This window comes from Notechis scutatus, chromosome 1 (assembly GCF_049901735.1).
Source record: "Notechis scutatus isolate UNSWTSFEM ecotype Mainland chromosome 1, rNotScu1.2, whole genome shotgun sequence".
Taxonomy (NCBI): domain Eukaryota; kingdom Metazoa; phylum Chordata; class Lepidosauria; order Squamata; family Elapidae; genus Notechis; species Notechis scutatus.
Window position 1 is genome coordinate 120187949 of NC_142009.1, and position 26091 is coordinate 120214039.

Sequence of the window (26091 nt, forward strand, 5' to 3'; positions counted from 1 at the left end):
TAAAAAAAATATTTATATCTTTCAAGGAAAATTTAACCAGGGATAACACAATTTATTAGTATCTATGTTAGTGGGCCACACACGTTTTTCAACCCCAGAAACTGGATAAAATAAAATAGGGCATGGGTGCATAATTACTGTATGATTTTAATATGTCAATGTGGAAGGCATATGAAAAAAATCTTCAGAACAAAATTAATTCATTATGACTTTTCTCTGAAGATAGTTGTTTGATGGAAGCCTAGTAATTGAGTTGCTGTAACAAGGAAGTAATTTACTAATAAAATTTTTGAACCAGGGCAGTGAAGAATGCCATCAAAGACTGAGCTATAAGTGGCCAACAGTTTTACCATCAGCATACAACTTCTTGGAAATGTTTAAAGATATTTTATTTCTTTTTCATTATTCATTAAGAGCTTGCTGATGCATGTGAATTCATTACATTTGTTTTTGGTTTCCATTATTTCTTTTGCTATGAATATTCTACTTTAACAAAAATGAGAATTATGTATCCTTATGAAATCCTTCTTAACTGCATACTTATCAGAAAATGAGGTAAATAAATGCAAACATATTTGATATAGAATATAACGTTATTCAGGTTATCAGAGAATGAAGTTTATTGCAAATAAAATAGATTAACATTAATGCATATTATTAACTGTTTTATAGTTTCAATTTGTTTAAGGAAACTAGTCACAATAAAACATAGTACTTCTATCTAAACCAATGCACTCTTGCAAAAGAAAAAAGAAAAAGAAACTTACAGCATCCTCTGTGATATCATTTCTTTTTCCCAACAAATTTATACTTTTGTCAATAACTAAAAGTCCAACTGAGGTTTGGGGTTCTGTCACTTTGATTTTGAGGGTGATATCCTCAGCAGGTCCAGCTTTATTTTTACTCCAATGCATGTTAATCTGGGGAAGATCAAATATTATACATTTGAAATAGATTTACCTATGATGCAATTGAACAGGTCCCAAAATTGTGAAAGAGCCAAACCAGGTGCAGAAATAGGACAATAATACGGTACTATATATACTTTCTGAGAAAGATCTCTAGAACTCAGTGGTTCTACTTCTGAGTGGAAGATCATACATTTTTAATGATAAATAGAACTATAAATTAAGGAAAAATATTTGAGGCCTGTGTGTTAGAGAAAGCATTATATTATTTCTATGTGTACTATTCTCCCAAAAGCCAGCCCGCCCACCCCCTCTCTCTCTCTCTCTCTCTCACACACACACACACACACACAGAGAGAGAGCTTCTGAATATTTTCTCTCATGGGGGACAAATAGTAGCTCAGAATGATGATCTGGATTATGAAAGGGGTTGTTGAGGAGTAGGGAAGGTTTAAAAAATTGATCATTGTGAACATAAAATAGGACACATGAAGGAAGAGAACAAGTAATAAGAGAGCAGACGATGAATGTGACGATGAAGAGACTGGCGATCACATGTTTAAACTAGGAAAAGAAAAGGGGAAGAACAAATAGAGGACAAGACAAAGAAATCTGTTCCTGCAGTCAACTGGCCACTTGATTCTATAGAGCAACAAGCATCTTGTGCTTCACTTTGGCTGTGCTTAAACAACAGTTTAGATTACAAGGATAAGCTCAAAGTAGGGTCTTGTGTATTTCTTCTTCTCTCCTGATAGAAGCAGTTCAGAAGTCTATTTTAATTTATAGCAATTAAAAATAAGTCACTTTCTTAAAATACAGATTCAAGTTGGTTTGTTAGCATTACCTGTATTTAAGATTAATTGCACCTTGTCTTGTTTCACAGAGCAAGCATTGTAATTAATCAGCAGTGGATTCTTGGTTGTTTTTTTTTTGTCTTACAATCATCTGTACAAACATTTTTTGGACACACTGAAATGTTACATTGTTTTGAGTTTTTTCCCTTGCCCTTTATTATACTGTACCATAAACCATAAACTGTTAATGGCCCAGAAACCCAGGAATAATTTCAAGAGAAATATTTAAAATGCAAAGTAACTTACTGATGAAAAATTTATTTTTGAGGTAATTTTAAACATCCAAAGAAAAAGAAATAGTTAATAATAATAACAATTCTCCTCCCATCACAAAGGAACTGATCAGGAAGTCTCCAGTGGATTGAAAGGAATTAAAAATAAAGACAATTAGATGAATTAAAACAAAACTGGAGTGAATGATTTAAATATACATATAGGAATAAGAGTGGAACATCTACGAGTGGAATTGAAACAAATGCAGTAAAAGTTGATACCCTAGAAAAGGGAAAATCATAAATGCTATGAGAATGTTTAAAAATGGAAGAAATGGTGCAATAGGAGAAATGTTAAAATATGGGTGTGGCTTGCTTACTGAATGGTTGTGTGAGTGTGCCTGATGCCTTGAAGAATAAATATCCAAGTATTTTCTTCACGGAGAGTCCAAAATGGACTTTTATTGGGGCAAAAAAATAGCTACTTGGATAAGAACTTAAATTATGGTTGAAGCCTTTAAGTGCAGGGGTGGGATTCTACCAGTTCGCACCTTTTCTCTAGAACCGGTTGTTAACATTCTAAGCAGTTCGGAGAACCGGTTGTTAGAAGAAATTACTGGCCTAATCCTGTAAGGAAGGCAGGAAGGAAACATTCTGGTGTTGCTTACAGAAACTGCCTCCCCGTTAACCATTATTACATTCTTGGCAGGACTAGACTTCCTGTCTCAGGAACTTCTCTGGAGTTTTTTTCCCCTCCTTTGCTGGTACTTTGTTTGTGTGGAGTGACCGTTCAGAGTTACAATGGCAGTGAAAAAAGTGACTTATGACCATTTTTCACACTTACGACTGTTGCAGCATCCCCACAGTCATGAGGCCAGGTGAGGAGATGCGTGCCTTGTGAGTGATATTGAGTTGGCCACGCCCAGCCAATAACATGACCACCAAGCCACATCCACCCAGTCACATGACCACAAAACCATGCCCACGAACTAAGCCACGCCCACAGAACCAGTTGTTAAAAATTTGAATCCCACTCTTGCTTAAGTGCACCTATATAAATAAGCTTTGCTACATATGGGGAAACTGAATTTGGTAAATCAGTTCTTATGAAGCTGGAATAAAGTTCAGTGAATTATGCAGATTTGCAATAGGTAAAGCAATTAGGGTGTAGCTTTCAAGCATTTTCTTCAGTAAGTAAATAAACATGTATTGTATAATACTTTTGACTCATCTGCTTAATTCTCTTTATCTAGTTTTAGGAATTAAACAGAGAATGGATTAGGTTTTAGGCCATATTTATGAAGAAATATTGGCAATACAATCAAATTCACAAACTTGTAAGCACCACTGTGTGGTTACCAGTGGCAGTTCAGGGCTACAAAAGTTGGACAACAGTTACAAAGGTACAGGAAATGCCATGTGTTTGCTGCCATCTAGTGGCTCTTTGAATATCATGGTCCTAACTCTGAATGCAGTAGATTCTCAGTCCATTCAAACTACCAGCTTTACAAAGGTTCTTCATGGTTTGGTAAGGCTGTACCTGAAGGACTTGAAGAAGGACCTGGAGAAATCCCTGTATTTTCCATCTATCCTTATCAATATTTTAAGTTCACTGGTTAAAGTACTTATTGAAGTTGCTGTCACTTACGAGCCTTTTTAGGCCTAGCCTTCTCCCATGTACCAATCTTCATATACTTTTTATGACTATCAGACACATTTTTATTGCCTCAGGTACTCCCTCAGATACTATTACTCTGTGATTTAGCATTAATTTTTACTTTTTCCTCCTTGTGGCTGTAATTATTGTTTTTGTAATAATTCTATAGCTCAACAGTAGGATTGAAATTGGAAAAATAGTACTAACAAGACAATAAATATTGCTATTATTTTACTATTTTGTTTGATTTTTGAAGATACTTTATTTTATCGCTATATTTTCTACTTGCTCTAATCATTTTAATAAAATGTAATTTTAATATAGGTTATTTCACTTTCTTAGAAATCACTGAATATAAATTTAGTTTACTTTATTGTCATTGCACCTCATACAACAAAATCAAATGCCATTTTCAGTGCACATCATGACCATGAAAATAAACACAAACACACATCCTTCACACTCCACGCATTGAACCGAAAACCCGCAACACCGCACTATACAGTAGAATTCAAAAGAGCTACTGGGATAGAAGCTGTTTTTCAGCCTATTTGTGCTTGTTTTTAATACTCTGTACCGTCTGTCAGATGGGCACCCTTTTTTTTTTTTCAAAAAAAAAGGGGGGTTCCCAGGATGAGATGGATCTTTGAGAATGTTTTGAACTTTCTTAAGGCAGTGGGAGCTATAAAACTCTTCCAAAGAGGGGAGAGGGCAACCAATGATCTTCTGGGCAATGACATTAACTCTCTGGAGTGCTTTCCTATCTGCCACTGTGCAATTGGCAAACCATACAGAGGTGCAGTAAGTTAAGATACTCTCTATGGTGCAGCGCTAGAAGATCACCAGCAGTTTTTCACTCAGTTGTTGTTTTCTGAGAAGTCTCAGGTAGTATAATCTCTGCTGGGCCCTTTTGACCAGTGCTGCAATGTGAGCACCCCAGGTCAGGTCCTCTTTTACGGTAACACCCAGAAACTTAAAACTGGCCACTTGCTCCACTCAGTCTCCATTGATAAGCAAGGGCTGGATGACTGATCTGTTCCTTCTATAGTCCACTATAAGCTCCTTGGTCTTATTGGTGTTGAGGATTAAGTTATGTGTCCACACCATGAAAACAACCTGTCCACCTCATCTCGGTAGGCAGACTCCCCCGAGATGAGTCCCACCACTATATAATACGATGCAATTACAAAATGCAACATGCACAATTTATATATCATCTCCCTTTTCTTTCCTTTTTTCCATTTGGTTTTTCAAAATAAACATATATATTCCTATTATTTCCAAAGGAAATGTAACTCAACTGATGGGGAACACTAGCAAGGATAAGATGTCTAGTTGTTCAGGCACTTAGTTAATTATCTATTATGTCAGGCGGGCGTGGTTTAAAAGTTTATGCTAACTACAGATTTAGAAGAAAATATTTTTCTAACAAAAATACCTTTCTAACAAAAATAGCTTTCAGTATGGCCTTAATCTAACAACCCTCCTTCTATGCTTTTTTACCGGTATGCATTTTGTAAGATACCAAAGTCCATCTCTGGAGCACTGATATAACCCTATGGTCTATTAACACAGCTAATTTGTAAAATTCTACCTCTCCATTTATTACGAAAGGAAGACATTTACCTGATTTTTAAAAGTCAGTGGAACAGGAATATGTAGAGCATCATTTATTATTTCCCCGTTATCATGCACATAGAATACAATTATGCAAGCCATAGGAGCCCAAGAATGTTCTGGGATTAAACTTAATGTTGTGGTCGTCTTTTTCCCGGCATCCACAATCTGGCCTCTGGATATCACCTATGAGTAAAAAAAACAAAACACCACACCTAAAAGCCACTCATAAAAATAATGTGAATAAGCATCTTATGGTTTCTAATCCAAACATCCCGTTTTCAAAAGAAAAATATACAAGGTTACTTTGGGAAAGGACAGGATCAGATATAATATTTAATTTGAAATTAAAGCTTTCATCAGTTGATCATATCAACTTGGGGACAAACTTGAGTTTATGAAACTTTTTCTCAAACCATACAAAATTATAGTCTAAAAATGTAGTTAAAGTGGCTGTTTCTTTAATCAGTGATACAGGTTTAGTTAAAGGAAGTATCTTTAATCAGAGATACAAGGGAGTATTAAATATTTTACTTTTAATTTTTTTGATTTAATATATACTTTTTATATATTAGAACTATGTTTTTCACCTAATCATATCAACTTCTGACTGTAAAGAACTGTATGATTAACAGTGGATCATTCTATTCCTTCCTGTAAGTGCTACATTAATCTATAAGTACTACATTAATCTATTTACTAATTCTTTAAATATATTAAAAGGTTATAAAACTAGTTGATTACTTTCAGATATTAACAATGAAAGCCTAAGCAGAATTGCTGAGAAGTAAAGCTTACTGAATTCAGAAGCATAAATATGCAACCTAAGTTTCAGGATCTAAAACTGATTTGAAACATATTTTTTTCCAAAGAAAATAACTATACTTTCACAAAATGTACCATAATTTTCAGTCTATAAGATGCACTTCTCCCCCCACCAAAATGGGTGGAAATGTCTGTGCGTCTCATACAGCAAGTGTTGCCGAAGCCCCGCCCACCCGCCAGCCCCCATCCTTTAGCCTCTGCCTCCCAACAATCTGCCTCCTTGTAGCAAACAGCAAACAGCAAACAGCCTGGTATGATATGCTTCAATTATTAGAGGGCACAAGTGCAACTGAAAATCAGTTCCCTTGAAGAAACAGCTTACCACTTTTTTCTTTTGTTTACCTATTTATTCCTTTGCCCCGTTTTTCTTCTTGACTGTAACCTATCTACACACCAAGCAAAAAAGAACAAGGTCCTCAGCTAAGGACGGTTCAGCTCTGAATTATTTTGCAAAAGTAAAAAATAATTATGGTCTACCATATAATTGATCTCATTCAAAGGCATGCTGCTCTGAACGCTGAGTTCCAAAGGTATCCCAACCTAGGAAAAATAAAGAGGTCTTAATATCATAATATAATAGAGTTTACTTTAAAAATGTGTTCAATTACTGATAGAAACAATTACTTTTAAATCCTTGCTTGTTTTTCTAATCTGAAGGTAAGACAAACTGGGTGAGTAGAACACATCTTGTATTGTTATGGAAGCCTGACTCTTCAGAAATTCAGCCTGTTTTAAAAAAACGGCGAAAAACAAGCACATAAGACAATAATAAATAGTATATCTCCCTTAAACAATGAAATAGCACAGGTGGAAGATTCAACACTTAGCATAGTTCCTGAAATACAATCCTAACCCTTTTCTTTGAATATTCATTTGGAGAAACTAAGGATGAATTTTGCTAACAGCATACCTATAAGCATTTGCCGTATTCAAACTACATGTAGCCCTCTACTTACAACCAGAATTGAGCTCAAAATTTCTGTTGTTAAATGAGACACTTGTTAAGGGAGTTTTGTCCCATTTTATGACTTTTCTTGTCACAGTTGTTAAGTGAATCACTGTACTTGAGTTAGTAACATGGTTAAGTGAATCTGACTTCGAAGATCACAAAAGGTAATTACACGACCCCGGAATACTGCAACCGTCATAAATATGAGTCAGTTCCCAAGCGTCTGAATTTTGATCATGTAACTATGGGGACGCTGCAACAGCTGTTAAATGTGAAAAATGGCTATAAGTTACTTTTTTCAATACCGTTATAACTTTGAATAGTCTCTAAATGGACTGTTGTAAGTCGAGGTATTCTTTAATGCAGTTTAAATTACAAATGAGCCATAGCAAACTATGGCACTCCCCTCCCCACATATTTGCCTCATCACGAGCCGTGGTGGCACAGTGTTACAATGCAGTACTGCAGGCTACTTCTGCTGATCACCAGTTTGGGGGTCTCACCGTCTCAAGGTTGACTCAGCCTTCCATCCTTCTGAGGTGGGTAAAATGAGGACCCAGATTGTTGGGAGCAATATGCTGACTCTGTAAACTGCTTAGAGAGGGCTGTAAAGCACTATGAAGCGGTATAAAAGTCTAAGTGCTGTTGCTATCAACTTTGGGAAAGTCTGAAAAATTCTTAAAGAATTTTTATCTAATGGGAAACTGTGGTTTAATAACAACAACAATAGAAGAAACTTTCCTTCTATTCTATTGCAATTATTACAAAACAACATATCTGATGAGTAACAAGATACATTTGAGGAAAAAGACTGGCATTAAACAAGTTTCCATGTTGAAATTATGTTCTGGCCAGTTAAAGTTAAAGCTTTCCTTTAGACAAAATGACAGAAAAGGAATATACCTTAATACGCAAAGCTGTTGTATTAGCTAAAACTGGAAGCTCAATCTGAATAATTCCATTTTCTGGAACAGGATAACTTAGTTCATAATTGGTGTTCTTTTTCTGCAATTCATTTTCATAGCCATATATCTGATAATAAATTTTTGACTGTCTGACCATGATTGTGACATTATTCTTTTGTTCATCAGACGTTAGTGGATGATTATCAGTTCTTCTTACTTTCAGCTGAAAACAAATCAAACTTTAGAAACCTTTTTTTTAAACAATAGTAACCTTTATGTAGAGCACTTATTTGAAATGGCAATACTATATTTGGCAGAAGAGAACAATTGGAATATCTGGTTACTTCAATGTTGCTCTAACTTCCCACCTTGAGTTGTGGAAAATAAAGGCAGATAAAGAAATATTTATGGGCAACCTAGGATATGTGGATGTCAAATAAAAATACTAAATACTATAGCACACAGTGTGCATATGGACTTTGGATGAACATGATAGATGGGGATGAAATTTTTGGCCTCTTTAGTTTGGTATGGAATTGAGAAATAAAATGGCTGCCTTAAGACTTGTAGTTTTTTAAGAACATAATTCCATCTTTCTGATGCATCCTTTATTCAGTCCATTTCTGAAATGATACCGAAAGAAGCAAACAGTAACACAACACTACTCACCATAGCAATGAAGTTCAGAGAAGGCTTCAAGAATCTTGGATACTCAAGAAAATCTAATGCATAATCATGCATCTGTGGAAATACTGTAGCACTTGCATTTTGGGAGATTCCTATTATAATGATCAGAGATTTTAAAAAACGATACACACAGATTTGTTTTTAACTGAAGCAAGACAACTCACACTTATTCTAAGTGACAATATTCTATGATTAGATTCATACAAGATGCTAAGACAAAAAACAAATCACTTAATGTCTTACTGTAACATGTCATCCTAAGCTTTTTGTTTTGTAGATGGTTTATGGTTTAGCATAGTTATCTCAGTTTCCAGAGCTTTTGAAATTATGAAATTTAGCTGCAAATGACCAATTTTAGGTGATAAATTTTCACTTTGATTTTGTTAATTAATAAAACAGGCACAATAAGCCTTTGTAAAACCCATCAAATGCCCCCCTCCAACAAATAACAGAAAAGGCCCCAGCCACAGCAATAAGCTATGGTACTTAAATTAGAACCACTATGCCTCCAAATATCAATTGCTAGGAAATATGAATGTGATTTAGTGACTGTACTCATATTGTGCTTGTGAGATTATGACTGCCCACTGTAAAAAGATAGAGCTGGGTTAAATACAGCTGGACTGATTTGATCTCTTCCAATTTTTTATAAAAGCCACATTAAACAACATACCTGTAAGAGATTCTGTAACAACAGCTATGATTTCTATAGGCATGGGGTAAAATGTATCCTCATCTCTGACAGTTAGATTTTTTATCTCTGGACTCTCCAGTGTAAAGTTCAAAGAACCATTAATCTAAGGTCAGGAAATATAAATTGATTAATCCTATGTTATCTTTGAAGCAATATAACCAGAAATAATATTAAGATACAATGTTTTTGTTACTGCATTTCACTGTGAAATCAAAGCAATATGAATAAAATACCATGCCAACACCTGAATCCGAGTCTCAATAAAAGAATATATTTAGCTCAGGGCTGAACTGTGGAGTCTTTGGTGCTGGTAACAAAATGTCTGCAAGCAAACAACCAAGCTCAGAGAGCATCAAGTACTTCACAAAATCTGAGTCTGGGTACATTTTAGGTTGAAATTCATTTTAAGCACTATTAGCCTGGGGCGATTTAAGGAGTTGCCTTACATCACAGAATCCTTTTTATGTATTATAACGATGAGATATCCCAAAGTTATATATATTATATATATACAATAGATATATAGATCTGATTCTCACACTAGCCAGAACATCTAGATTCTAGAAGATCTGTTTTCTTGACCATATATAATTACATTTTATTTTTAATACTTTTTCCATACACAAATTTATATGAACTAAGGCATATCTACACCACAACGTATCTAACCACTATTCTTCCTTGCTAAAACTGAGTGGAAAAAGGCAAAAAAAGACCCAGAGATCTATTAACACTATACTTCTCTCTCTTAGCTTAGCTACAGTTTTACAAGATATTTGTGGAAAGAATAGCCATGATAGATGAAATGTTATAAAGCTGATACAAGATTAAAATTAGGGAATTATTTTCAGTGATCAATTTAACCTGGAAGAAAATACTTCAATCTGTGCCAGTCATATTTTGGTTGTAGTTAATCTCCACATTTACTACAGATGTTACTCCTTTGGGGGGGGGGTCTCCTTTAGCACTTGCTTTAAGAGGGCTCAAGAGGATAAGAAATCTTCTAGATTTTGAAATGGTTTGCTTAACCCATGGCAGTAATGGCTAGGCACTTGGTTTAGCAAGTACAATTTAAATCTTGTTTTAAAATAAATCAGCTTTTACAAGGCCATAAATATAAAATATCATACTTCTAAAACAGTTGAAGAAAAGAGAATCTTAACCTGGCCTAATCCTTCACACGAGCTTTTCCCTAAAACTCCTGCCAATAAGCTATCACACATGGTCTCCGACGCAACTTAATTCCAAAATCTGAAATGCCACTGCATCTAGATATATGTCAATTTTGAGACAAAAAAGCAAGACTGGTAGTAAACCGGTAGTAAAAAATGCAAAAAAAAAAAAATTTAATGTGTTCTGATAGGGCTCAAAGTAGTATGTGGAAGAGGAAGAGAGTATTCTGGGTCAGAAAACAGCAAGGAAAATAGAAAGACCACAGGAGAATTCACTAGAAAATGTTGAGTGAGGGTGGATCCCGAAGCACAATTTTCCTGAAACATGTATATTGTCAAGAACTGAGTATGGCTCACCTCCATTATTTTAGTTATCTTTATGTTCTGCATTCGAAACAATGAGAAGAAATCAATAGTGACCTTTCCTTTCATTGGTTTTCCATACATGTACCTGAAATGAATACCCAAAGCACCAGAAAAAAATATCAGTTGGAAATTGTTAGTTTTAAAAGACAGACTGAAAACATATGATAACCCATCATGTACTTATTAACCTGGACAGTTTATTTTGCAAACAGTGGTTTCCTTTTTCTCTCTCATCTTTTGAACATCTCTTCGACAGCATCCAATCACAACTTTTTATCCCTCCTTTCAATCCATGTGTTGTCTATATATTTGTTTTGCAATTTGAGTATCATGTTTTCCTTTCCATATGACCACACAGCTTCACTTTTTAAGTATGCCCTTCTCACACCAGTCAGCTTTTATTTTCCTCCTGTCATACCCAACCTTTACATCTGTACAGGAAGATGTACATCTATTTTACTTATTTTGACAAACATTAATGGCTCCCAACAGACCACACATTACCCAACAACATACTGCCTTGTTGCCAGCATTTGAACTTAAAAGATGCACAGCTTAAAAGATGCACAGCCTGATCTAATTTTTCACCACTGATGCTTAACTTACAGTCATTCACTCTATTTTCCTAACACATATCACACTGGGCTAGGTAAGATATCTGAGGGACCGCCTCTGTCCAATTACATCTGTCCTTCCCATTAGGTCTAGCAAAAGATGTGTGTTGCAGGTGTTATCTGCAAAAGAGGTTCATTCTGGAGGAACCCAGAAGATGGGCCTTTTCTGTGATGCTGCCTGCCGGGGGAACATTGTTCCCCTTGAGGTAAGACTGGGCTCCCATCCATGACATCCTTCCAGAATTCCCTTAAAACACAGCTCTGACAGCAGATCTGCAGGTCTCAAAGAGGCGGAGTTTTGATGAGATTTCTGCATTATTTTTAACATACATTTTCTCCACTGTCTTGTTATTAATATTGTTTATGTTTTTTAATTGTAGTTTTTTCAATATTTTGATGTCATAATTGTTTTTATTGTAAGCAACCTAGAGTGACTTTACTATGAGATGAATAGCTATATAAATGTGATAGTTAAATGAAACATTTTTTTCACTGCACATTCGTACATACCTATTAAGCAGATACTCAGCAAGCAGCCATCATTCTCATCATTCTTGCTTCTCAATCACATCTTCTATGCTCACTTATCTTGTCTTAGCCATCTATTCATATCACCTGTCAGAATAATATTCTCCCCTTGGAGACATTCATTCAGAGAATTATATCATTTTTCACAAAAACTAATTTCTGGCTTTTCTACCATTCCATTCACTGTATAATAATATGAAACCATCAGCAACACATGGATATGTATATTTTCATATGCAATAAAAACATATTACATATTTTCATAGGCAGTAAAAAACTGAAAGACAGTAATTCATATTTTCTGATATACATGTTGTCCTTTTCATTCATTGTTAAATCTATACCTTCACTTCCCTACATGAATTCATCAATTTCACTCCATGTGATCAGTTCATTTCCATTCAGATTACTGGTATTACACCATTCCCCTTCTCCTTTCTCTTAGCTTCACAAATGTAGAACTATTTTTAATTAACTAGTTCATTCTCTTTAACATTTACTCCTATTATGTTACAATTACAATCTTTTATACAAGCTGCAGTTGTAAAATACAAAACACATATCCTAGGTTATCAGTCCTAACTGTACCTGTGTCACAGGTAGTTCTCTTTATTAATAATCTGAATAATACTCGTCAGGTCATGCCATTGTGAGCAAACCAAAATCTTAATCTATAAGATACTATGCCAGCCAATAATATTGTCCACATTCCATCAAGTAGCAAGTTACTTATTTAACATATGGCATCTAAAAGGTCATATAATCATTGATATATCAATTCAGTTTAAATAAAGCATCAGCACACGCGCACACACACACTTAAAGTAGCAAGCATATGCAATATACTGATGCATATTCTGGATATTTTTTGCTGCCATCACACAATAATGAACTGTTTTTACCTACTTGCACCCCACCTCCTCCAAATCAGAGTAACATTAGAGTAACATATAGCTCTCAATGCCATAATATTTACTTTTTACTTACTTTGCTGTGATAGTGCCATTCAACCTACTTTGCCTAGAATAGTACATAGGTGTTGTTAAAGAGACTTCAAACTTTGGTGCCACTGAAAAATCCCAAAAGCAACAATTAAAGTTACATAATAGAGAAACTAATGCAACTAAAAGATTAAGCTTGAGTGCTCCTCTACTATATATTTATTATTCAAGGAAGACCTCATTGAATGAATGAATTGATAGACCTCAGAATGATTTTTAGTTTCGCAAAAGATAAATTTAACATTACAAACAACTGGATTCTCAAAGCTAGATCTGACCTTGTTCATACTAGAAGTTAATCATGATTATTACTTAAGTCCCACTCAGTGATTTCACTTTGTTTACTCTGAGAATTATTGTCAGGATTCAAGTTATTAAATTTTATGCTAAACAGTCTTCCAATCTGAGGATTACAATTTCCATGTTTTTTTAAAATGGTAAGTAATATTCGGGATTTCAGTTTTGTGGAAGAATCATTGCCTTCCTAAATTTAAAAATTATTCACCTTCTGCCCTAAAAGAATTATAAGCATATGTTTTTAAAGAGCAGAAGGTTATCACTTACCATATTCCATTACTGCAAATGATTGATAAAAGGCTTGATTCTATGGAAACACAAGCAAAATCAAAAGTCTATGAAAAGCATGTTGAATTCCTTTAGTTTACTGAATCTAAGGCAAAACCTTGTTCAAAATTATCTTCACCATTTAAGAATAAATGCAAGCTGAGATATTCCTTAAATTTATTATCTAATGAATCATTCAGAGTATAAAAAAGTGAAAAGTGTACCATCACTTCTTAAATCACAAACAGGCAGTCTGTGATCCCGAGCCAACTTTGGAGTACTTGGAGTTTAATCTAAGTGTGACCCACCCACTTTGCAGTCTTTACTCCTCCTTAAATTAAAGCTGTCATCAAAAGGTTGCCCATTTCTACTTAAATACAAACGCATCTTAATTATACTCACATTTACTCGAACCTCTATAGACCAATCACCCAAGAGAGGATGTTTGGATAATTTGAACTGCTTAGCGATCTTGCCCAGTTTTCCGTTCTGTGTCAACCATTGCTGGATCAAATCTCGTTGAGGATCCTTACAAAAATATATGTTAAACTATTGCATATATTCAGAATACAGAATTTAGTGCAATATATGACTGCTAAAATAGGTTCATGGCAACAAAGTATGCTTCAGCAGAAAATATCCACCTAGAAAACTTCACCATCAATTGCACTATATAATCAAACAGGTTGCAGATCAGGGGTGGGATTCTACCAATTCGCACCTATTCGCTAGAACTGGTTGTTAACATTCTAAGCAGTTTGGAGAACCGGTTGTTAGAAGAAATTACTGGCCTAATCCTGTAAGGAAGGCAGGAAGGAAACATTCTGGTGTTGCTTACAGAAACTGCCTCTCCGTTATCCCTTATTACATTCTTGGCAGGACTAGACATCCTGTCTCAGGAATGTCTCTGGAGTTTTTTTCCCCTCCTTTGCTTGTGTGGAGTGACCATGCAAAGTTACAATGGCACTGAAAAAAGTGACATGACCATTTTTCACACTTACGACTGTTGCAGCATCCCCACAGTCACGAGAGGCCAGGCAAGGAGATGCCCAGCCAATAACATGACCACTAAGCCATGTCCACCCAGTCACATGACCACCAAGCCATGCCCACCACCTAAGCCACGCTCACAGAACCGGTTGTTAAAAATTTTGAATCCCACCCCTGTTGCATATGTTAAGATTAGAAGTTCCTATGGCAACAGGAGTTAATTTTCAGAAATGCTTTCACTTTATCATTATCTGACAATGAATTTCATCATTTGTTATAGACCCTCAATACAATTGTGTCTGTTTTTGGCGGACTTCATTTCTGAAGAAAAATCTCATCTGTTACCAAGTTCTCGTGTCTTACTTAGCTATGATTTGTTTAATTACAACTCACTGAAACCAGTAGCTACATTATGGCTTGCTGCACACTGCATATCAAGCCATTGAGACACATTTTCTGGTGATAAAGTATTTTCTACCATGAATATATCTATTGAAGTCTCAATAATTTTAGAATGATTCTTTTATGTCACCCAGAGTCATGCTGTTTGAATTGTCTGGCTATGTAAATGCTTTAAATAAATACGTAAATAATGAAAGCTAATACTTTCCCAGAATCTCTTGCCCATCATTCCCTTATTATAGCTCTTTTCTAAAGAGCAATAAATTTTACCCTGAATTTACAAGAATTTACAAGAGCCGCAGTGGCACAGTGGTTAGAGTGCTGTACTGCAGCTACTTCTGCTGACTGCCAGCTGTCTACAATTTGGCAGATCGACTTTCACCAGGCTCAAGGTTGACTCAGCCTTCCACCCTTCCGAGGGTAAAATGAGGACCCAGACTGTTGGGCGCAATATGCTGACTCTGTAAACCGCTTAGAGAGGGCTGTAGAAGCACTGTGAAGCGGTATATAAGTCTAAGTGCTATTGCTATTGCTACATCAATTGTGTTCTAAAACAGGGCTCTCCAACCTTGGCCACTTTAAGACTTGTGGACTTCAACACCCAGAATTATCAGCCAGCAAAGGATTCTGGGTGTTGAAGTCCACAAGTCTTAAAGTGGCTAAGGTTGGAGACCCCTGTTCTAAAACATAAGTTTAGTTTGGAAGAACATATAATTTGGACCATTGTGGGAACATCTATATACTCTATAGTATGTACAAATACATATTTATTATGGGTGTCTTTTACAAGAAATCACCTTCCTGCTGCTATATCTTGGTGTGAATGCACAAGAGTAATTTTCACATATTCCACATGAAATCCCTTCTTTGCCAAATAATTTTAAATCTATGCTTACCCGAATGTATATATTTACAGGAGTATTATATGGTTTGAGGTCAGAATGCAGAGTAACAACCCGTATTTTCACATCTTGTCCTGGTTTATACATTGCCTTGTCAGTCTGGATGAAGACTGAAAAACTTTTGCTTTCAAATAGCAGCGATGTAAGATTAGAAAACAGCAGTTGTCCTTTTGAATATCCATTCACTAACAATTCATAATAGGCACCAGTACTGCCCAATGGGATCTGAGGAAGAAAACTCATTTCATTACCATTGCTATTATTTATTTGATTTCTTTTTAATCCCAGCTTTATTATTATTTTTAAATAATGGTAATCATAGCTAATGCTCCTTTCTATCCTATTTTCCCCACAATAACAACCTTGGGAGGTAGATTGGGCCAAGAGCATGACTGGCCAAAATCATCCAGCTGACTTTCAAGCCTAAGGAGGTACTAGAACTCACAGTCTCCCGGTTCCTAAGACAGGCATCTTAACCATTAGGCACAACTAGTTCTAGTCATTCTTACATATCTTTAGAGACATGGGGGAACAGATGACTGGAAGTCAAAATTATAGATCATATACATTGAGATTATGAGTTAACCTGCACTGCCTATTTGTCCTAGAACCAACAGGCATTTTCTTCTGAAGGGCAGAAAGAAATGCAATCACTATTAATTTCTTATTTACCTTCGAATCAACCACAAGTCCCATTTGTCTGCTCTGCTTCTGAAGTACTTTTTTCCCCTCTTGTGTGGGCAAAACCAAAGATAATTGATTTGACGTTTGAATATCATTTCTTGGGAATTAAACATATCCAAAATTTCTTAACTAGCTGCTTTACCAGCCCTATTGTTAATTTTCACAACCTTCCCCGTTCCCCAAAATAACTGAGTTTATACAATATATAGCATTCCTCTCACAAGAAGTGCTGAGGAAAGCCACTATAATTCACAGAAACTTATGCAATAATAAAGTTATTAGTCTTTAAGGCAGGGATGTCAATTCTAATAGTTATGAGTGGTGTAGGAGGGCTTGTTTGTTACCCCAAGGGCCAATATTGCAGTCATTTCACACATTGATAGAATTTTCTAGAGCAGGCCTGTCAAATTGGCGGCCCTCAGGCCAGATTTGGGCCACGCAGGCCACACCAATCCTGGCTCCGCAAAGGCAAAAAGCATTCCAATATGGCCCGATATGTCATGATATGACCCGCGATGCGATCGGGTTTGACACCCCTACTCTACAGAATTGAAAATTGGCAAAATGAAGAATATCTTTTCTATGCCATTAAATGTACATTTATTAAATCAAAATTTCTCCACTGCAAAACCGAGCTTCTGGCAATGCTGTGAAACAGAGCCATGCTGTGTCACTTTGCCATTTAGTTGGCAGCACTTTTGGTTTTGTTCCTGGGCTAATATGTCCTGTTATTTTCAAAAAACATATTTGGGATGAACTAGGAAGTCCAACTTGACATTGTCCAAATTCTTTCTTCTCTCTCCTTGCTGAAGAAAAAAAATCTTTCTTCCCTTTCATCTTTTTCTTGTTCACTTTTTATTTTTGCTTCTTCTTCCCTGCCTAGCAGAGATCCTACTTGCTTGCAAGGTGATTGGCTGTCTCTTCCACTCCTTGTTTGGCAAGGGACCCACACTCTTCCCACCTTCTCTCCCACTCTCCTTTCTTTTCTTCTTTCCCTCCCTTCTTTGCCAGTCCTAGACCTAGCTCATCTTTCATTGACAAATCTCATTTCCCAGCTGCCCTATTTGGAGAGCAACTACTAGCAGCACCTTTCTCAAAGCATGGAAGTAGGAAGGCTCCCAGGCTGTGCTGATGCCTGGCACCAGGGGCCTCAGGGCACCAACTATGCAGCATGGCTGACTGGGCCCTGCTGTTGCCTGGAGACCTGCTGGGTCAGGCCAAGGCAAGCCACCATGGCTCCCCACATACTGGAGAGCTTCCCATGGCTTATTTTACATATCTGCATTACCTTCAACATCTCAACCTTTTTAGCTAGTATTTGCAGTATCTATATACAGTAGTATTTCAAAAGCCATGCATGTTGTACCATAATGTATATATTTTTTAAAAGAAACCCTCCTCTCAACTTAACTCATCAGGTTCATACTGTACTTTTTTCAATTAATCTATTTCTAAACAATTAAACTTATTGCCCAAATTCAGCAGTAACATTTTGCATTTGCATGTAGAATCTATCTGTATTTCAACTTTAACCACATACAAATATCTACATATAATTTACTCAGATGTCAAGACTTCATTAGTATCAGTCTAAATTCTTAGGAAAATAATCAGTTTGGTTAAAGCAGTGATCCCCAACCTTTTTTATGCCGCGGCCCGGTACCGGCATCAGCTGGGCGCCACAGCCTGGTACCGGCATCAGCTGGGCGCCGCCATCTTTTGATGAAAAAGTGCTTCCGGTGACCTCACCGGAAGCACTTTTTCATAAAAAGATGGCGGCGCCAGCGCTCGTGAGCTTTTCCGGGTAGAAATGGCTTTCTACCCGGAAAAGCTCACTGAAGCGCTACGCCATCTTTTGATGAAAAGTGCTTCGGTGAGCTTTCTACCCGGAAAAGCTCACCGGAAGCACTTTTTCATAAAAAGATGGCGGCGCCAGCAACCAGCGGCCCGGTAGGACTTGTTCCGCGGACCGGTCCGGTCCGCGGACCGGTGGTTGGGGACCCCTGGGTTAAAGCATCAAGCTAGAAACTAGGAGATTGTGAATTCTAGTTCTGCTTTGGACACAAAGCTCGCTGGGGTGCCTAGTCACTTTCTCTCAACCCAAGGAAAAAGAAGAAGGCAAATCGTATCTGAAAATCCTTGCCAAGAAAACTACAAAAACTTGTCCTGGCAGTCTTTGAGAATCAGACCTGATTGAACAGAAGCAAAAAATTAAAAAAATACAAAAATCTTAGAAAACAAATTTTAGAAGCAGAACATGAAATGTTTATTCAGTTCCTACTGGTTACTGGAAACATGTGTTGTCCACTGATTAAAATACATGACTCATATCAGTTATGCTGCTCCTACACTACTTTATTAGGGAGGTATAAATATTTTGTTCAGAAACAAAACATTCTGGAGTACAGATGAGGAAAATTAGATGGGGCACAGAATTATTCTTCCCTATACAAATAATCCTCGACATCACCAATCCTTTAACCAACATTCAAAGCTATAATGGACTCAAAAAGTGTTACTTACAACCCGTTCTTCAAGTTACAACTATTGCATCACCTTCACAGTCACATGATTCTATTTTAGGTATATGGTAACCAGCATCCCACAGTCATGTGATTATGTTTTGTGATTCTTTTTTTGCCATTTTCTGGCAAAAAACATTCATTGGATAAACTGGATTTAGACTTACGACCATATGATTCACTTAACAATCATGTGATTTGCTTAACTGATGTGGTAACTTGCTTAATGACTGTTGTAAAAGCTTCCATAAAATTAAGTCTAGTCATATAGTGACTCAAATTATGACTGCAATGACTTATAACCAAAACTTCTCTCAGTCCTTTTTAATTGTCCTTGTCCTCCCAGTTTTTTAATCAAGTTTTCAAGCATCTCCTTTCATTTGTAACATCTGAAATATTTTAACAAAAAACAAGAAAAAAGGCACTGAAGGGAGCTCTCGTTATTTGCAGTTCCAAGCCAACAAGAATTATTAAGGTAGATTCAAGGTATTACTGAAACTGGAATCTTTTGACCTTGTAAAAAAAAAAAAACTATTTTGGGTTCTCAGTCAATATAAATTTTAATGTAACATCTTAACATAAATTATACTCTGTATTTAACATGTAAATGGTTTATATTTTGGTGATGTTAGATTGCCATTCATGGATCGAATAATCTACTTCACAATACACCAAAGTTCTTGCTGTATTTCACTAGATAGATTTCAGGTTGTTTGAATTTCTCCATGTTTGTAGGTCAGGCAAGTTTGCCTGCAATTTGAGATTAAATAAGAGCAAAGGCCGAAGACAAACTTTAATTAATACATACAGGCTAGGAGGCAATAAAATATTCTGGATATAAGTACAGGTTAAAATTTTTACATATATTTCTCATCTTTTATTAATATACAAATTTGTTAAATTGAGTACATATTGCTGTTTGCCCACAATGTGAGTATGCATTTAAGGCATTCAGATTGAAATCCCAAGTTCTTTTGAGTGGGCACGCAAACTAGTTATTAATCTAAAGAAACAAAATAACACCTACATCCTGATTACTAATGTGGACCTATAAACTATAATCAAATTAGCCAAATGAAAAAAGCAAATAAAAGCCATGCTGGAAACATATGGTTTATATTTCTTATATTTTAAGAATACTTACAGATGGAAGGACTAGTGTCCTAAAGGAATCTATATTTAGGGGGGAAAAGAATAGGAAAACAAATTAAAAGATTTCACGCATCCATATACCAGATATTCTCCCTATTCAAGCATGACTTCTTTATATTGCTTATTTAAACATATGACAACAGTAACATTCTTTTTAAAAATATTGAACAATGAGAGACAATAAAACTACCTAAAGATGGGAGGAATTAATCTAGGTTTTACAAGGCAGGAACATACAGGTAGCCCTCAACTTCAACTAGTCGCCTAGCAACTATTCGAATTTACAAAGAACCCCCCCCCCCCAAAAGACTTACAATCCACGTTCAAAGTTCTGACATCACTCCCTCCCACAGTGATGGGTGCTTGGCAACCAGCCTGCATATACGGCCATTCACAGTGCCCCATAATCACATGAGTACAATTTATGATGGCGTTGCTGGAAATCAGAGTTTACTTCCAGTTTCTGGAAAAACTTAATCCAGTTCATAGTGGGCTCGCTTAAAAACTGTAGTGTTTGCTCAACAACCGCAGCATTCAATTTACAACCACTGAATTTGCTTAATAAGACTACAAAGAAAATAGTAAAAATAGGTCCGGTCATGTAGTGACTCACTTTACAACCATCATGACTTATGACCATAATTGTCAGGCTCAATCGTAAGTCAAGGACTACCTATTAAAAATAAGGGAACAGACTTTAACAACAGGCTCTCTCTTATCTGATCTACCATAAAAAGAATAATTAAGGAAGCCATTTTCTATTCAGCCTGTGGGAAGGGATTTTCTCAGACATTACTCATATAACTGAAGTCCATTCTATGACAAAGAAGTTGTGCTAAGTTTCTGGTTCTTTCTTAATATCATGCAATTATGCCAGTCCTAGCTTACTACCATAAACTGAAAGAATAATTCATGTTCATGTGTTTCATTTAGTCACAAAATATTATTCAAGTCTAAAGGAAAAATAAAAAATATGATGTTCCATTTGTGGTAGTAAATAAAGATCCAAAAGCAATATGTATGTCGATGAATAAGCAACCATATTTGGGTGAGGTTAATCACACACCCACAGAAGTGTATGAATAATACACAGAGAGAAGTGGAATCATTCTGATAAGTAATATTTTTCAGCATGTCACCACCTTTTTAAAAAAAATTAAATGAATAAAAAATGAGGACAATGAGATAACTAAAGTATAAAGCCACAGCAATATTCAGCCCAAGAACTTCACAATGCCCACCTTTAATCTAATTTCCACTGAAAACTACTCAAAGTCCTGCCTCTCAGAAAACAGAATAGTTTTAAACAATATTCTTCTACTTTTCAGAATAAATTGAGAGACTGAGGGGCAAGAATTTAAAAACAAATTTTCAAAAGCAGAATTGATTTGTGGCTTTGTCCCTTTGAACTGCATAATCTCTACAGATTGCTAATGACAGGCATTTAATATATGATTTTGAAATTTTATTCTTAAAATCTTTTTATCTGTTATGCAAAGTTATTACCAACTCAAAAATCATTCTTCTGGGATTGTTTTGAAATTTTTCTAGGACCAGCCCTGGAAATTAATGTGACATCTGGCAGGGTACAACAAGTGAGTTTTATGGCAATGTTTATATTATAATTGGAGGCTCAGATGGCTAAACATAATTTTGCTGTACTGCTTTTACAACTTAGCATTCATCAGCAAATTCTAACCTGATGTACAATTTCAGCCATTTTATATTCTTACATAACCAGGCTTGCACAGATATTTTTTCCAATATTTTATTACCACTACTTGTCTCAACTTTAGGGACTTGCTTGAATTTGTTCAGCATGATAATTTCTTCCTTCACTGAGGCAAGAAGCAATTATATCACTTCTTTGTTGGATGATGCAAATCATTCTTACTACTTGATATTTATTTTCATTTTTTGAATGTGTTATTTAGAAAATGTTTTTCTTCCTAAACGAGTTGATGCATCCAGTGACCAGGTTGTCATACCTGGCTGGCCCATATTTTGCTTAACTTTGGTTTACCGATTGCGACACTTCTTGACTGTATTGTGATTTGGTCAATAATAAGATTGTTATTAGGGAGAATATGTTTTAGTGTGGTGTATGAATCTAAACATTTTATTTGTAGCAGCCAATTTTTATTGTTGCAGGACCATATTAAAAAATTGGAGCTATATCCTAGTCATTAAAAATGAAGAGAAATGAAATGTAACCTGTGTGAAGAGAAATGACAAAATAATTTAGCAATTCACTAATAAACACCTGTATACCATCTTTAGGGTTCAAATGAATAATATATTTAATATATCTGGGATGTATAACACAACCATAAAACACTGAGTTCATTGCCAACAGGAAATAGAATACATGGAATAGAATTATTTCATAGCTTTTTTTTCTCTTCAAATTATTTGCCTTGCAAAAATCTTTAGGGTTTTATTAAAATGCTTTTTAGATATTATTCCTCTTTTGTCATTTGAAAATTCTATGTGTTGTATCTCATTTGCCATATTATAGCTCAAAAAGAATAGATGGCTTTCTTGTATATACAATATAACTATTAATTAAATTTACATCTTGTCTTTCCTCTATGGGCACAAGGTGGTATGTAAGACATTCTCTTCTCCATTTTTTTTTCCTGTAACAACCTTGTAGCAAGAATCAAGTCTGCAGGAGAACAGCAAAGAGCCAATCGGGATTCACTGGTAGTTTTGTGTAAGCTAGAGAAGTTTTTTCCCAACTTTGACTAATGTACTAGTGTCTATTACAACCATACTTACTTCCAGAGTGCCCTGGAATATAGTAATGCCTTAATTAATGCCTTAATTAATTAATTAATTAGATGGTAATTAATGCCTTAATCACTGCTTGGCTAGACTACTGCTGATACAAAACCCAGTGGCTGGATATTAGCCCACTAGGTAGACCAGCCCAGAAATAACAACTTCAAAGGAAGGCTAGAACTTTATTTTACTGAGATAGGGTATAACAACAGAGTCTTGCATGGGTGATTTTATTTTATTCTTCCTTACACTTCAGTGAATCAGGGAGGATCCTGCCTGAGTAGCTTCCAAATACTATCTTACTTCCCAGTTCCTATGTTTGAAGTGTGAATTTGGGGACCTATAGCCCATGCATCCATGGAATGATTCAAAATCTGCAAGATGGGAACCTGAAGCGCCCACCCCTCTTTAAATGCATGCGATGTTAACACACTGCAAAGGTGCAGGGCTTCTGTAACAACAGTGTACCCCTCTTGCATAATTTGTATCTGGATACTGTTGATTCTTCAACTACCTCATTGCATATGGACCAAAAGTGACAGTAGAGTGAAGATAAAGAATTAATGACTTACTATATCCCTTATTTGTCTATCACTCTACCTGTTGTTTGTTCAGGAAATTGCTAATCTCAGTTCATTTCCATGCTCCCAGGTGTAAAGCTGCAGAGAGTACTTGCTCTCTCGCTTCTCTGCAGGGTGTAGGTAGCTACATGCAAAGAGTGCCTACTTCTATACAGGTTAATGGTTGCTTGTTCAGATACCATTCAAGGTTACAATAGCATTGAATGAGTGGTTCTTACGACCAGTTCTCAAAATTGCAGCACCAGCAAAGTCAATGAGGAACACGGTAAGAAAAGTTGTGAGTTACTAATAAGCCTCCCACATCCTTCAGCAGTCACACACATACCCGCCCTGCCACATTTACACTGGTGGGATTCCAAAAGTTTTACCACCAATTCGGTGGGTGTGGCTTGATAGGCGTGCTTTGGGCGCGTGCACACACTTTGCATGCGCACATGTGCCAAACGTGCACTTTGCGCAGGCGTACAGGTGTTTGCGCAGGCACAAAGGCGCTCCAACTCACCTCCTGCAAGCCTGCACTCAGCAGGTCGCTTCAGCAGATGCCTCACGGCACTCTGTTGTGCCATGCAAAGCAGCTGTGCTTCAAAAGCAGAGGATAAAGGTGAGTATGGGACCCTGGGCGGGCAGGTGGGCCCAACAGCAGAGCGGCAGAGAGAACCAGTTCAGTCTCCGCTGCTCATCGCCGCTACCAGCTCGGCAGAACCGGTCTGAACCGGTAGAATACCAGCACTGCACCAGTCCCTTATGCACCCTCCTACACTGTTAGGAATGTAAGTCACCTAACAGCTATTTGGGTTGGAAATATATAAACCAGGATAGACATTTTAATACTGCCTCTTTAAGGGAATGCTAAAAGTGTAATTGGGTGTGGTTTCTAAAACGGCCATAAGATGGAGCCAGAAACCTGGGTTGTTTAGTCTTAGTCTCAGAAGTCTTTGTGAAGTGAGTGAGTCTCTGTTTCCTTCTGTTGGAGAGCATTGCCGTTCCTCTTAATTGACTGATATTCTTGGATTTGATGTAAGTCTGTTACTGAACTGTTTATGATACTGGACTTTGTTATTGGATTATCCCTGGACTGAAAATTGACTGCCTTACCTGTGAATGACTTTGGACTGTGTTTGAACTTTGCTTAAATGTTTCTGGAAGTAAAAACCTACATTTACTGTACAGTGTATCTGTTTGCTGTGTGTGTATTATTCAACACTTCTCTCACTACGTCTCCCTGTATGCGCTCATTCTCCTAACGGGGAATTACCTCAACATAAACTCTACATCAGCCACCCCAATGATAGTACACTTGCATCACACAAACAACTCATGTATCTTTACATACCCTCTCCCACCAGGCAGCAGTCACTTACTGCTGACTAGCCTACTTGCAAGCTGACTGGGACATGCAACTTCCTGTTGGTTTCCCCAGTGACTTTGCTTATTGGAAATCAGCAAGAAATGGTACAGAAGTTGTCATTTGACCTGTGAACCTCAACGACAGCAACAGGAACTTCGGAATTGTCATCACTAAGTGATGTTATATGATATTGCACTTTATAACTGTATTTCATAGTCACAGAAATTCCAGTCCCAATTTCCATTGTTAATCGAGGACAACCTGTAATATTGTTAACCAACTGTGTTTTTCTTATACTAAACTCCTTTTCATTATAAAACCTGCTTCACTAATCATTGGTCAGATTTTTACTCGTGGGATCAATTTCTCAAAAGGCACACAATACAACTTTATCTTTAACAAGGGAGAGCCAACAGAAAAATGAAGTTTCCAAGGTATGTTAGAAACAAATGGGTAAGACCCTAAAACAATTTTATATCCCAATTGGATAGACTAATTTTTTTTTCCAATTTGATCTGTTCCCAGGAATTTCCTTTGTATATAGAAATTCCCATATGTTTTAAATCTACCATTCTTTGGTATGGTTTTGGAAAAGAAGTTGCTATTAATACTATTTTCAAAATGTGTTTGAATGACTGACTGATTTGAAAATAGCTCACAGAGCTGCTATTCATTTGTTGCCAAGAGGTCATAAATCTTGCCTCTAAAGTTGTGTTCTTGTTGTAAAAACATTACATTTCTTCTTCTATTGAGGAAATGCAATACAACCCCCCACATACTTAACTTGTGAAAAATAATGTGTTGATACAAGAGACACAGATTATAAGCAAAAGATTTTGCTGCCAATGCTTTTGAAAGTTAGCACTCTTCCTTTGTGTAAATTAATCAGTAGAACAACTTTATCTTTAATAACTCATAAGTGTTCCTCCATTTAATTCTTTGAAAGTATCAACTGCATACTAATCAAGCCATATTTCTTTTAAAGTATTATTGGAAAAGATAATATCTGATCTGCTCTCACTGAAATGCATGGGGGGGAGGGAGGAAAGGAGGGAGGGAGGGGAATTAAGTGGCTTTATAAAGCCACTTCTAACATTAGCCATTTATTATATGTGGATAGTAGCAACAACAGAGGAAAAAACTGTGTTCTTACATCTCTACTTAACTACATAT

The 26091-nt window shown here is 36.3% G+C and overlaps 1 protein-coding gene across 1 annotated transcript in view; it reads right to left on the bottom strand.

Moving 5' to 3' along the window:
• The window catches only part of CD109 (CD109 molecule), a 63720-nt gene that overhangs the window by 35652 nt on the left and 1977 nt on the right, over positions 1-26091 (bottom strand). The window contains exons 3-15 of the mRNA XM_026665201.2: positions 20198-20226; positions 15842-16072; positions 13956-14081; positions 13554-13593; positions 12976-13057; positions 10838-10931; positions 9288-9411; positions 8597-8706; positions 7926-8150; positions 6698-6799; positions 6551-6613; positions 5258-5434; positions 768-920 (exon numbers count right to left, since the gene is read on the bottom strand). Of these exons, the coding sequence (XP_026520986.1) occupies positions 768-920; positions 5258-5434; positions 6551-6613; positions 6698-6799; positions 7926-8150; positions 8597-8706; positions 9288-9411; positions 10838-10931; positions 12976-13057; positions 13554-13593; positions 13956-14081; positions 15842-16072; positions 20198-20226 (1556 nt within the window). The remainder of the gene's footprint in view (positions 1-767; positions 921-5257; positions 5435-6550; positions 6614-6697; positions 6800-7925; positions 8151-8596; positions 8707-9287; positions 9412-10837; positions 10932-12975; positions 13058-13553; positions 13594-13955; positions 14082-15841; positions 16073-20197; positions 20227-26091) is intronic.